Source organism: Cherax quadricarinatus, chromosome 4 (genome assembly GCF_038502225.1).
Source record: "Cherax quadricarinatus isolate ZL_2023a chromosome 4, ASM3850222v1, whole genome shotgun sequence".
Classification (NCBI taxonomy): Eukaryota; Metazoa; Arthropoda; class Malacostraca; order Decapoda; family Parastacidae; genus Cherax; species Cherax quadricarinatus.
The window spans coordinates 68,062,422-68,077,746 of record NC_091295.1 but is presented as its reverse complement, the minus strand read 5'-3'; the positions used below and the strand labels follow the sequence as shown (position 1 = coordinate 68,077,746).

The window sequence follows — 15,325 nt, the reverse complement described above, 5'->3', positions numbered from 1 at the left end:
GGCAAAAATCAAACATTTCCCCTACTTTGAGCTCTATTTCCAGGTTTTTTTTTATAGTAAAATCAATCAAAATCACCTCTATTTCTATAATATATTTTCCATTCTATCAAATGAAACCAAGAAAACGAGAATACAACCATAAATACTATACGAGAATAGATCACAAAGTCGGCATTTTAATTAAAAAAAAATGGTCGGAGTTTTTTTTTTCTCATTATGCACTGCGTGCTCCAGGATTTTTTTTATATGGTGCACACTGACCACACAGACCCATTCTCTCACATGTGGGCCTACCAGCTTTCTCCTTCTTGATTTGAAGCCGCTAGAATTTATGAGTATATATACGTCAAACACGGTACCTCATAAGACATATATATACGGCCGCAACAGTCAAAGGGTTAATGAATTATGAAGACTATGTATTTTTTTATACTTTACCATTGATTTGCCATTGATTTGTTATTTCTGTACTTTAATACAGTAAAACCTCATACAAAATGACACCACATAGTGCAACTGTGTAAACTCTATTGAAAAAAAACATCCAAAACTGAAGTGTATAAAAAATCCTTGAAAATATTTCACCCAGGCAGTGGGCCTTGTAGTCACAAGCTGATCGAGGTGAATGGGTAACAAAAAGGCCCAGGGCTGTACTACAATTCTGTACATATTGAAAGAGTACAGTTAATTGTTAGTTTAGGAAAACTAATACATACTATAATGACAATATTTCAATGGTGTTAAAAGTTTTTTCAAGTCAGTGGTCTTAACTGACATTTTTTTTAAACACATTGGGAGTCTCGTACCATGGTAGGGTGGCTTGAAAAAGATAATCATTACCAAAGCACACTGATATCACAGTTCAGATGACTCTACAACCATAACATTCTCCTTCAGAGTGCAGGCACTGTACTTCCCACTCCCAGAACATAAAGTCAACTAACACCTATATACAATACTGTCCTTCATACAATTTTCTTTACTGGCTTGGAAAACCTGCAACATACAAAATACATATACTCTCTCTCCTCACTTAATGACGGAGTTCCATTCATGAGAGTAGGTCGGTAAGCGAATACGTTGTTAAGTGAGGAGCATATTATACTAGTAGTGAGTTTGTGTCAACCATCTTTAGACACTGTTTTAATACCACCTTTGCACCATTTATAACATTTTTAGTACATTTTTAAATGTTTATACAGTAGTGTACTTTATACTGTAATAAACATAATAGAGGAAATCAACTTTGAATATGCATTACTTAGCTATGCACACTGGTCAGAGAGCTGGTCGTAAGTCCAAGTAGTCGTTAAATGAGGAGAGACGGTATGTTGATGTCGCTTAATACACTGATACACCGCACTTCAACATCGAGTAATTGAAAAAAGTATATTGAAGTACATATTGCACAAAAATACATACAGATACAACACTTCAGTATCAAGGGATAAAGAATGCCATAAATACATAATAGTTAATATTAATAATATAAAACATGCAGGCATGCGTGAGCGTGTTTGATAGGAGTGAATGGAGACAAATGGTTTTTAATACTTGACGTGCTGTTGGAGTGTAAGCAAAGTAACATTTATGAAGGGATTCAGGGAAACCGGCAGGCCGGACTTGAGTCCTGGAGATGGGAAGTACAGTGCCTGCACTCTGAAGGAGGGGTTGCAGTTTAAAAACTGTAGTGTAAAGCACCCTTCTGGCAAGACAGCGATGGAGTGAATGATGGTGAAAGTTTTTCTTTTTCGGGCCACCCTACCTTGGTGGGAATCAGCCAGTGTGTTAATAATAATAATAATAATAATAATAATAATAATAATAATAATAATAATAATAGTAGTAATAATAATAAAAATAAATTATTACAACTTTGTTGGATAGTTCATCGCCTGGATAACTTGATGTTGATGACCTGTGTATGTAGTGGTTTTTTCCATATGTAGAAGGTACAACCAAGACAAATTAAGATATACGAGATAAAACACCCACCTTAGTTCGGAGCCCACAGATGATGTGATAAAATATACTCTGGTGATTGTTCCATTTGAGGGCTAATACTTCTGCTTCCATCATGACTGAAAAGAAAGAACCTAGAACTTAGGGTAATGATATGCATATTATATACACTATACTGTAGTTTACTGGATGTCTATATTCAGTTGGCAGCTGGGTAATAAACAGTTTGAAGGCTCTTTACATGGCAATTAGGTAGTGGCCAGTTTATAGGTTACATATTATATTCATGGAAGAGCACTAAACCAGCAGGGGCCATACAGTGCCTGGAGGAATAGAAGGCAATCAGGTTTGATACAAGAAAGGTCAGGATTAAGATCCCCCTCACTGAGATACAGATTACAGTAACCTATAAAAACATTTAACCAGAAATAAGCACACTGAAAACTAGATGCATTTCGGTCGCTGCACGATCCATGAAAGATATTCCCGTATTCCATAACCCATCCTGTGCCTCAATGCATGCAACGAACAGTATACAGAATGCAACAAAATTTGATAATGCAGTTAAATATTAGTACCGAAGATATGAAGGGGATCAGAAGTAGTATTCACAAATCATATGGAAACAAATATCCAAATTTCTTCAATAAAAATGGTATATTAGAATACAGACCAAACCTAATTAAAATCTTTCTGAGGGAGCAGAGAGAGCAATATCCTAAAATAAACAAGCACATTAACCATGTAGCCACTCAGATGTTGCACTCAGATGTTGCACTCAGATGTTGCACTATCAAGCAATAACTGTGGATAGGTTGAAGCTCATCAGATGAAACTTTCAGAAATCATTGCATGAAAAGCAATATTTCAATATTTTTAATTCCTTAACCCTTTCAGGGTTATCAAGGTACAGGAAGGCCCCACTTATACGGCGGGTTAGGTTCCAGGCTACCGCCGTAAAGCGGAAACCGCTGTAAAGTGGAACACCCTTTTTTTCCACTTACAAATGCATACAAACACTAGATAACAAGTTTACACTAACATATATTATGTTAGCAATAGAACCAGGCATCAAAAAACAATAAAAAAGTACAATACACACATAGTGCACTCATTACTTACCTTAAAATATTTATAGTCTTAATCTAGGGTGAGACAAGTAGTATTTATTGTAAGAAATCAAGTGTGGTATGTATTGTAATAGCACGGCTTACACACCAAGGTTATTGATGTACCTGGAGTTTACCTGGAGAGAGTTTCGGGGGTCAACGCCCCCGCGGCCCGGTCTGTGACCAGGCCTCCTGGTGGATCAGCCCCTGATCAACCAGGCTGTTGCTGCTGGCTGCACGCAAACCAACATACGAGCCACAGCCCGGCTGATCAGGAACTGACTTTACTAGTACGCCTAAATTCTAGCACCTTCAAATCTAGCGAGAGAAAGCTGGTAGGCCTACATATGAAAGAATGGGTCTATGTGGTTAGTGTGCACAGTATAAAAAAAAATCCTGCAGCACACGGTGCGTAATGAGAAAAAAAAAACTTTGACCGTGTTTTTGGTTTAAAACAGCGACTTTGCACTGTATTTTCTTATGGTATTTATGGTAGTATTCTAGTTTTCTTTGTCTCATTTTATAGAATGGAAGACATATTACAGAAATTGAGATGATTTTGACTCGTTTTACAATGAAAAGTACCTTGAAATTGAGCTCAAAGTAGCAGAAATGTTCGATTTTTGCCAAAGTTCAAATGTAAACAAATCATGCCATGCGTCCAATACACATCAACTGGTGAGTCTAATATTCTTTCACAAGTGTGCTGATATTATTTATACCATTTCTACGCTAATGCAGTAGTCTGCATAACTATAAATCTTCTATTTTTTGTGAGAATAAAAATTCAAGTGGAAAGCAAATGTAAGAGGGGCCTTGGGATGTGACTAATGAACAGAGGAAATGTTATTTTAGTGCCAGGAATGTCTTTCTTGTTTATTCTGGACCCTATTTGGAAATTGGCATCTTCTGAAATTTGTGTGAAATTGGCAAAATTGCTAATTTCTGACCACTATATTGGACAGTTGAAATCGGTAAATGGGTGGTTTCTTGCACTCATTCAATAGAAAAAAATGGAGTTCTAGCGAAATAGTTATGATTTTTGTTGACTAGTAGACTGGAATTGGCCGAAAATAGGGCTCAAAGTAGGTGAAATCGCCGATGCGTAAACATCGTCAAGACCACTAACTTCACAAGAGCATAATTCTGTAAGTTTTCCATCAAATTTCATACTTTTGGTGTCATTATGATCAGGAAAAGATTATCTATCTTTTCATAAGAAAAAATAATTTTTTTTTTTCTGAAAAATTTTCAACCCTGAGAACAAGTTTAGGAGAGGGCCTCTTGACTCTGAAAGGGTTAAAAAAAATGCAAATTAGAAACTACACAGGCCAAAATCAATCAAAACTTTTTTTTATGTAAGAATGACTTGCTTTCAAGTACAATTAAGTTTTCATGTAAGCTCAGTGTACATAACATACAAATTTTTAACAATGGTTTAGAGCTCACATATGTTATAAACACCTAAAAGAACAAAGTTGATCAAGTTATATTCTCTAATTTGTTCCTACACAGCCTAAACCCACAAAATGTTCCATCCATTTCATACAATGCATCAGCCATTGAAGATTGAGGCTTCACAACTGTTATATGCATTTTAATCAGAGGAAGGTGCTAAACCTGTAGGGGTCAGATAGTACCTGTGGAATGGGAGGCATTCAAGTGTAATCCTTGGATCCAGAACTCCTCACCAGCATCAAGGCAAAATAATGCAATGATAAAATTATACCACACCATTTCAAGATTAAAAGTAGCAAAATGGCATATATGCACTCCAATACATATACACGTCATTCTGAAGCCAATCAGAGGAACCTATATCACCCTATAACATGGAACTCAAATTTAGGAATGGTTTAACATTATAAGATAAGATAAGATAAGATAAGATTTCGTTCGGATTTTTAACCCCGGAGGGTTAGCCACCCAGGATAACCCAAGAAAGTCAGTGCGTCATCGAGGACTGTCTAACTTATTTCCATTGGGGTCCTTAATCTTGTCCCCCAGGATGCGACCCACACCAGTCGACTAACACCCGGGTACCTATTTGCTGCTAGGTGAACAGGACAACAGGTGTAAGGAAACGTGTCGAAATGTTTCCACCCGCCGGGAATCGAACCCGGGCCCTCCGTGTGTGAAGCGGGAGCTTTAGCCACCAGGCCACCGGGCCACCCCTACCAGGCCACCGGGCCACCCATAGGGTACCCTCACTTGCAAATCCCATAAATCTTACCAAGATACATTACACAAGCACTGAAAATTTGAATACAACTGAATGAGGCATTTGAGTAATAAAAAAATATTTGAAAAAAAAAAAAAATCAAACAAAAATATTGCTGAGAATGTTCTGCAAAATAGGAATCTCCCCTTAATAAACTTAAAATACAGTGAAACCACGGATTTTTTCCAGTTTACTTTCTTGTTTATAATTTAAAATTCTCTATGATCCTGTAAGAAAAATAATGGATTTTTGTTTTTAAATCCAATCTTACAAAATTGGCAACAAATAAATTTGCAGCCACTCAGCCCAAAATTAATACAAAATACAATGCTTCTTATTTTAAGACACAAGCCTACCAATGGTAAATGAGGCCAAGCAGAAAAAGGCTTCTGCTCAGAAAACCACACCAGTGGTGAAAATTTGTAGCCAATTCGTAAATCATTCTGCGATTATGGCAAGGGTTCCAATGATTCCAAGTTTTTTTTATTTTTTAATAAAATAAATTTGCTGGAATGCAAACAAAACTTATTAGGTACTATCCTGGCCCTAAGATGCTTCAGCCATTAATTAATGAAGCTGTTAAGAAGAGGTAAACTAAAAATTATTTAACATGATTTAATGGGAATAAAAATTTCACACTACATATACGGTCAAATCTGCACATACACATTCAAATTTCACTCTCCACTGGCATTTAATTTTTGACACCTTTTCTTTAAACATCTGAACCCATGTCACTTAGAGTTTTGTTAGCTATCTGAATCACTCCAGGTCATAGGGCACACGAGTGTCAAATGTTCCAAGAATTTTGTCATTACCATATGAGTAAAAATTTGAAGCTGGTCCCAAATTTGCAAACAGCAATCACTCCCCATGAAAGTAAAAGACTGGGCAGGCAGTGCAACATACCACCAGTGAGAAGTAGGGGCACCATTAGTACACTAAGAGAAAACACAATAAGTGTCTGGGGCACAAGATTATTCAACAGCCTCCCACCAGGCATATGGGGAATTACCAATAGACTCTTGGATGCCTTCAAGAGAGAGCTGGACAGATACCTAAACACAGTACCAGATCAGCCGGGCTGTGGTTTGTACATTGGACTCTGTGTGGCCAGCAGTAACAGCCTAATTGATCAGGCCCTGATCTACTGGGAGGCCTGGTCAAGTACTGGACCACAAGGGCAGTGACCTCTGGAGCACCCTCCAGGGAGCCGTCAGTTATGAGCAATATAAAATTGAATCGATGAAAGAAAAAAAAATTAGGTAATCTCCTTAAGGTATCCCTCCATGGAAACCTAATATGAACACAGTACATCTGGAAATGTGGTTCAACACCTGTTGACACTTGAGCAACTGGCTAGCAGTCAACTAAAATAATCCATTGCTACAAGTACAGTGGAACCTCAAATATCGAACTTTCTTCGGTCCAGAAGGCTGTTCGAGTGCCTTTACCGAATGAATTTATTCCCATCAGGAATAATGTAAATTAGATTAGTCCATTTCAGACCCTCAAAAATACACTTATAAAAGCACTTACAAAAATACACTTACATAATTGGTCGTGTTGGGAGCAGTTCGATTTTTGAGGTTCCACTGTACATGACATAACTGATACAGACCTAGCTAACATTGGCATAATAAATAGAAAGCCAGAGAATTTTGGAAAACCAAAGTTAGTCCTGTCCCACAGGATGCAACCCACATTTGGCCAACAACCAGGTACCTATTTAATGCTAGGTGAACCAGGGCAGCAAGTGTAAAGAAACATGTCCATACTATACCACTTCCTTTAATTTTTCTCTCTCTCTCTTTCTCCTGTCCTTGCCCTCCTCTTGTATAAATGCTATCTCCCTTCCCTTTGTGTGTTAGTGTGTGACTAGTTAATGGTCCAAGTCACACCAAAATGTCATCAAGAGTTCCTTTCCCCTGTGTGTAGGTTATCTGTGTATTGTGTTTGACCTGTGTTGGGGATTGATGCCAGACCCTCAGTGTGAGACAAGGATGCTTTGCAGAACACTTCACTACTCTCACTGCTTGAACAATTAGAACTGTGCTGTATTTTTATGTGCAGACTACAACCAAGAGATTTTTAGAACGGCAAAAAGAGTACTGTATTTAAATCCTAATTATATAAAAAGGCAAACTGCAAAATCAAACCTTAAATATTGAGTCAATCTGAAACTGAAATTATTTTAAAGACAATTTAATTTCAACAAATTAGCACCAGAGTAATTAGGCAAAACGCTAAATCAGTAGATCACCCTTGGCGGTCAAAATTATATGCTTTGTCACCAGCCAAGGTAGGGTGACTCCAACGGAAACACATTCTACATCTATTCAATAACAATCTCACCAGAAGGCTGTAGACATCACAATTCACATTACCCCACCCCATCCTTCAAATGGAAGGTACCTGTATAATCACAGGGAAGTCCTAAACCTGCATGGGTATATGTTGCCTGGTCCAGCATTCACTGGTTCATCAGTCACCCACTACGTAACCCCACCAAAGGGGGTTTCCACCTCAAAGCGTAGTGGAAGCTCATTTAGGTAGGTCAAGCCTTGGTCATACGGGCAGGTCTACCTCTATGTATATCTGCTGCAAATTACCTAGCAGTAAACAGATACCTAGAAGTAAGTCGTTTGTTGCAGGTGACATCCTGGATTATTATTATAATCAAAGAAAGTGCTAAACTGACAAGGGTCATACAGCTCTGCAGGGCAGAAAATAGTGCTGGGGCTATAAACAGCTAGGTGGAGAGGGGAATCAGAGGTGAGGGGAGAAAAGGGGCGGAAGGGACGCTAAGGGCGGTGTGTCAAAGTTTGTATAGTAAAGCAGGTGCTGACAAAAAGTAAAAAAGTGATTGTAAGTCAAAGGCAGGGCCGTCTGCAAGAAGGAAAGATAAGGTAAGAATGGTAGGGCAGCAGCGGCGTTGGTAAATCCTACGAGCTCGCTGGTAAACCAGGCAATCTACAAGAAAGCAAAGAACCAAAATAGGGACCCGACAAACCTCACAAAGAAGAACAGGGTGTTGGTCCATGAGATACCCATGGGTAAGGCGAGTATGGCCGATGCGGAGACAGGAGAGCGCAGTCTCCCGAGTACGGCAATGATGGTAAGAAGATGGCCACAAACCTAAAAGCAGTTTAATAAAATGCAATTTGTTATGGTGCGTGCCCGATCACCACTGTTGCCAATGGCTGCAAAGACGGGCAGAGATGACTGGAAAATCTCTGAACAGAATACCCCTATAGGAAACCGGAACCTCATGTACTGCTGACTGTGCAGCAGCATCTGTTTGTTCATTGCCCTGCACATCAACGTGTCCAGGGACCCAACAGAAAACAACGCTTTTGCTTTTGCTAGCCACACGGTGCAACCATAGTTGAGTACGAAGGACTAATGGATGAGGGGAATCAAACTGTTTAATGGCTTGTAAGGCACTGAGGAAATCTGAAATGATCACAGACAGTGAAAGAGACATATATGTGATACAGAGAAGCACTATGAGGATGGCATACAACTCGGCAATAAAAATACTAGCCGAGTCTAACAAATGTCCTCAGACAACATCGTCAGGGAACACTGCCGCGAACCCAACACCATCAGAAGATTTAGAACTATCTGAATAAATAGCAATGGTATGAGCATGCGTTTGGAAGTGATCAAGAAAAAGAGAGCGAGAAGTAGTCGTAGGTAGGAGAGTTTTGGCACAGGGCGGTAGTGGAGAACAGACACGAACTGTTGGCACCTGCCAAGGGGAAAAGGAAAAGGCAGACACTAAATGACATACAAGGGAGGCAAGTGGAGAGAAGACCGGAGTGAGTGAAGACGAAAAGAAAACAGTCAGAGTAAGCAGGGGCGTAGAACAAATAATGGGCTTTTGCTAACATGAGACCAACTTATATCTGGAGTTTATCTGGAGAGAGTTCCGGGGGTCAACGCCCCCGCGGCCCGGTCTGTGACCAGGCCTCCTTAGGTCAGTGTCCCAGGATGCGACCCACACCAGTCGACTAACACCCAGGTACCCATTTTACTGATGGGGAACATAGACAACAGGTGGAAAGAAACACGTCCAATGTTTCTACTCTGGCTGGGAATCGAACCCAGACCCTCGCCGTGTGAAGCGAGAGCGTTAACCACCAGGCCACCAGAGCCACAGTACACAGAACATGAAGGTCATGAGAGCAGACAAAGTAACAAGGGCAATGAGCATCAGGACAATCAGTTAACGAAGGGACATTCGCCTCAGCATAGAGGCTTCCAACAGGGGATGAACGACAGGCACCAAGGCATAAACGTAGACCTTGATGATGAAGGGGATCTAACTTAGAGAGAGTGGTAGGAGAAGCTACAGAATAGACTTGGTCTCCATAATCCAGCTTGGACAAGACTAGGGTGGAATGCAAACAGAGGAGAGTCTGGTGATCTGCACCCCATGATTGATGTGCAAGAATTTTCAGGAGATTCAGCTGACCATGGCAAGCTGCCTTCAAAGAGGAAATGTGAGGTTTCCTTGTCAACTGGCAATCGAAGAGAAGGCCAAGAAACTTGACCATATCACATTCTGGAATACGTGAACTGTGTAAATACAATGGAATATTTGGGACAAGAGGATGTCTAGTGAAAGTAATGAAATGGATTTTTGTACTAGAAAATTTAAATCCACGAGAAGTAGCCCAATGGGAAACCCGGTTGATCGCATCCTGAAGGGAGGCCGCTACCGGGCAACAGTCAGCTCCTGCATAAGCTATAGCAAAGTCATCCACATAAAGTGATGACCAAATATGCAATGGAAGAACAGAAGAACGGCATTCATAGCCAAGAGAAAAAGGGTAGTGTTAAGGACACAACCTTGTGGGACACCCTCGGCCTGGAGGGAACCAAAGAGGTCTGAGGGGCGGGGAGTATGAACCCGGAGAGATGTGCTGGCAGAGGCAGGCGAGTCCTGCAATGGAACAGGAGAGGAAGGAGGTTGGAAAGGTAGCTAGGGAAGAAGACTTGGGGGAGGCGACAGGAGAAGAAGGGACTACATGTGGAGGGGGGGGGGTGAACCTCCACCTTCATGTGCGAGTTAGAAATGGGGTGAGAACTAGGCACCGAGGCAGAAGATAGATTCACCTTCACAGGCGATAGGCACGAAGGTGTAGGCTTGCAAGGTCCTGCAGACTGAGAAATTAGCAAGCGAGATGAAGCAGAAGTAGGAAGTGGTACGGAAGCAGGAGTTTCAGAGGGTAAAACCACAAAAGAATTAGAAACGGGAGTGACCCCACAAGACATGGTAGCAGACGAGCTGGTGGGTGGGAGGACCATTAAGGTTGGAGGTCTCCGAACTACTCAAGAATAAGGACCACAAGGAAGATTTCCCTGAAGGCGGAACTGAGACAGCCATAGTGTAAGGCCTTCACTCTCTTTGAGGTAACAGATTTCTCGTTCATTATAACAGACTTGACAACGGAATGAAAAGGAAGGACGAGATTCATTATAAAAGATGTATTGGCATGATCTGTGGCACTGCAGATAGGGCACTCCGCCGCCGATCTGCAGTATTTAGCGGGGTGAAGCACCAGCACTTCCGACACTGTTGGGGAGAAGGGACTACTTTACAGATTTCAAGGCGATGGCCCACAATACAAATGGAGGACAGGAGTTCATGACAGTCGAAGGTTAAGCGGGCTATGTTACTGGGAAAGCCCCTCTGCCCACGAGTGGGCAGGATGTATGTATCCATTTTGAGAATAGAAAGGACCTGAAGGGCTAATTGCTCTAAAATATCATCACTGCAAGACAGAAAATCACTTTGTACAATGGTATGAGGTAAAACCACCATACCACCGCAAGAACTGAGAGTAGCATGCTTATGAACTGTGATTAGAATGTTATCTATGGAAGTAATATGGGAAAGATCATGAGTTTTTCTGAATTCTGAACTGTAATGACGCACAAACCGCTTTGAAGAGTGTGAAAGAACATACATTTTGACCAATATGTTGTAAAAGAGCTTTACCAATACTATGGTCAGAAAGATAATCAATTGGAAATGTCGGTTGTGGGGAAAAGAATTTAGTCCACTGCGTACTTGTAAACATGGCGCGCAAAGGGAGTGGGTGTCACAGGTCTTTTTTGGGTAGACATCAAAGAACCGTTGTCAGCAGATGGTCTGGAACGTTTAGTAGTAGTACTGCGGGCGGTCCGACCTGAGGGAGGTGGGCGATACAAAAACTGTCTCGCACCGCATTCTGGGAAGCGGGACACATTGTTAAAGGTGTGCAAGAGGCAGAGGCATTAACAGAAACGGGTGGCGCCTCAGCATGTGGAGCAGGTGACGAAGCAACACCAGCAGAAGGTACAGGGGTATGAGAAGTCTAGAGAATGGTCCAATAATGAAGCTGGGTCAGAACTAACTTACTTACAGAACAGGATGTAGGAACAGAAAGGGGCCTGGGAGGAGGAGGGTTATCACAGAACCAAAGCTCCATGACAGTGGTGCCTCTTGTTATTTTAAAGAAAAAAAAAAAGGAAAGAAAAAAAAGAGGGACAGCAGAAGAACAGTCACTAGAAGGTATGGAAGGGCTGTAAGTTCTTCCCCTCATCCGAGAGGGCCTCGAGCACACGAGCAGTGCAGATGCAGCCTGGAACCCGTGCCATACCCTTCATGCCAGTAAACCAGCGCTCTGGGAGAGCAACCTCACATCCACAGAGCCACCTCGGTGGACAAAAGAAAAGATGGTCGCAAACCCGCCACAAAGCATACCTTCTTCAGCTATCACCTCCCAGAACAGACAGACAGCCTCTGGAGATACGCCCATCATCTGCAGGACACCCTGCCCACTTCTTGGAGATCCGGGAAGGGAGCAGCACAACTCCAGGCAATTCAGATTCCTTGGCAAACTACACCACCCCCAAGGGACCCAATGGAGTGGGATGAATCCCAGCATACTTCCCCCTACCTAGAAACCATAATTCCAGAGGGAAGAACCCCCAGAGACTACAAACGGGATGGGGAAAGGGGGAAAAAAGGGGGGGATGGGGAAGATGGGATAAGGGAGGGAGAATAAGGGGGGGATAGTGAGGATGGGATAAGGGAGGGAGGATAGGGTGGTACTTAGGTTCAGTCTGAGGAAAGAGACCAAAGGGTTTAATTCCTTAGACAAAAAGCCTCTTCACCATGTCAAGGAGCCCCCTTTGAAGAGGTGGCATCCAGGAGATTAATCTATTTTAATCGTGGAAAGTGCTAAGCCCTTATGGATCAGAGTTAGTGGGGAAGTAGAGTAAGTTTATTCTGGCACAGGTAAACAAATAGTTACATAAATTATCATACATAACAGCATATGTGTAGACTACCTAGAATAACTCAAAAAGTCAAGGTGGCTTATTTCCATTGGGGCATTTTGAGGCATTGAAGTTCTGTCTGAGCTAAAAAATCTAGTTCCTTTGATCAAAAGCCCCCCTCACCTACATCTTGGAAGAAGACACAAAAAGACCCCAATGGAAATAAGCACACTGCTTGGTTTTCATAGGTTTTCCTGGGTCATTAACCCTCCTGAGTTGCTGATCTGTAGTCTCCAGCCTAGTCCCACATAGTGAATATTAATGGTAGATTACATCAACAAATATATTAATAATACAATGCAGTTCAAGATATATTACTGATATGACGTTTCCTACCAGGGATTTAACAACTTTCCTCGAATTTAAAACTGAAATCCCTGGTAGATGAAACATCAATAAAATACCATTGTCTTTTTAACATACTTAACAGGTAGAGAACAACACAGCCAGGGACCTAATGTGACAAATAACCCAGTATTCCTTGTAACGAAGACCGTGAGAGCCACCAAGAAGTAAGCTTGTGTACAGAGACAACATGCCTGGGAGGAGACTGAGCCCTGGAGCCAAAGTTGGGCTCGTGTGATACAAATACCCCAGCTATGGGCTGCTCCTGGGCACATATACCCTGCCTAACCTTCAGCACGATGCCCGTAGACACCAAGAACCCAGGAAACACAGCCATGGATCTCTCCGTCTGTGCTATGTAACAATTTAAGCGTCGCCTGTAAGCTTCTGCTCGCCCACCAACACCGCCATCACTCGCTCCAACACAACAATTTTCCTTTCTTTTGCGTCCTCCCATCACTGTAGCTGCCCCCAACACTCACACTATCACACCCACGTCCAGAAGACGGGATGGTGATGGTTATATCTCATCTAAAGTGAGAGTATCCACAGACCTACATCAATATAGTGAGAATACACTCGGGGTCAGTCGCCTTCATCACAACACCTCAGCGACCGCTGGATCAACACCACTCATCTCACACACTAAATAACTTTATATATCTAATATATTTTTTACCTTCATCGTCCTCATTTTCTTGTAAAATATTTCATGTAAGGAAAGCGAATAATTCATAGCTTTTAACTAACCGGGGAACACTGTATATGTGTATTAAAACGCCACAAATGTTCCTTTATACAAAAAAGAATGAATATAAATATGAATGAGCTCTATACCTGTCAAAATACCTTTAAAATTGTATTCTGACGTTTCGACGAGTTTTATTGATCATTGCATGCCACAGTGTGTAACTATCATATCAATAACACAGTTGAGAAATGCTATGGTGATACCGACAAGATGTGGAGAAAAAAAACTATGTACACTTCAGGACATTTATTAAAGGAAACGTTTTGCCAAGAGTGGTTTCTTCAAATTATCGCTAAGAAACTACCTGTGGCGAAACGTTTACTTTATTAAATGTCCTCAACTGTACCTAGGCGTCTTTTTGGCCATAATGCAATTGCCTGCCTACTAAGAATTTGGATCTCAACCAAAAGGGTAGCGGGTTCAATCTCCGGGCTGGTTACCTGGAGGTTATTCCGGGGATCAACGTCCCCGCGGCCCGGTCCATGACCAGGCCTCCCGGTGGATCAGGGCCTGATCAACCAGGCTGTTACTGCTGGTCGCACGCGGTCCAACGTACGAGCCACAACCCGGCTGATCCGGCACTGACTTTAGGTATCTGTCCAGCTCTCTCTTGAAGGCAGCCAGGGATTTATTGGTAATTCCCCTAATGCTTGATGGGAGGCTGTTGAACAGTCTTGGGCCCCCGACACTTATGGTGTTTCTCTAAGTGTACCAATGGCGCCCCTACTTTTAATTGGGGGTATTTTGCATCGCCTGCCCAGTCTTTTACTTTCGTAGGGAGTGATTTCTGTGTGCAGATTTGGGACCATTCCTTCCAGGATTTTCCAAGTGTAGATTATGATATACGTATCTCTCTCTCCTACGTTCCAACGAGTACAAGTCAAGTGCTTCCAAGCGTTCCCAGTAGTTAAGGTGCTTGACAGAACTTATACGTGCAGTACAGGATCTCTGTACACTCTCTAGATTTGCAATTTCACTTGCTTTGGAGTTGTTAGTGTACAGCAGTATTCCAGCCTAGAGAGAACAAGTGATTCGAAAAGGATCATCATCGTCGTCACATATCTAAATATGTTCACCTAGCAGTAAGTAGGTACTTGGCTGATAGGTGACTACTGTAGGTCACATCCTGAGAAAGATATGTGGAAGAAACTCCAAAGCTGCTGGAACCTGGAGTATTCAAGTCTTGGATGAACGGTTTCCTTTCAGGTCATTTAATTATCCTCTATTTCCTTGTTTTCTGTCTCTCGTACACATTCTTCCATTATTACCATATACGACTGAATAGATCTTACAAAGTTATTTAAGGTTTTCCCAGATCAGCCACTACCAATGAAGGAAATAAGTCCAAGACACCACTGGAACTAAGTCACTGACTTTCTTTGGGTAGCCTAGGTAATCTACATATGCTGTTAAGTATGATCATTTATGTAACTATTCATGTGTACCTGTTTAGTTAGTTTAATATGTTTATTATGCACCCCATACCCATCCTGTGGGCGGTAGTCAAAAGATTACAGAGGGACTAGTACCGAACTTGCACACGAAAATCACTCACTACGAAAGCAAAAGACTTGGCAGACGATGCACCATCCCCCCAATGAA

The 15,325-nt window shown here is 41.7% G+C and overlaps 1 protein-coding gene across 6 annotated transcripts in view; it reads right to left on the bottom strand.

The window, feature by feature from the left end:
- LOC128684275 (protein jim lovell) overlaps positions 1-13,610 on the bottom strand; it is a 56,656-nt gene extending 43,046 nt beyond the window's left edge. For 4 of the 6 annotated variants that reach the window (XR_011393577.1, XM_070097231.1, XM_070097210.1 and 1 more), the window contains exons 1-2: positions 13,531-13,608; positions 1,996-2,081 (exon numbers count right to left, since the gene is read on the bottom strand). Coding sequence is in view for 5 of the 6 variants with exons in the window: in XM_070097231.1 (XP_069953332.1) it covers positions 1,996-2,079 (84 nt within the window). In the remaining variant the exon portion in view is untranslated. Of the gene's footprint in view, positions 1-1,995; positions 2,082-13,454 lie in introns of all 6 variants that reach the window. The other 2 variants (XM_070097226.1, XM_070097221.1) reach the window with 2 other exon arrangements.
- Positions 13,611-15,325: the final 1,715 nt, after the last annotated feature.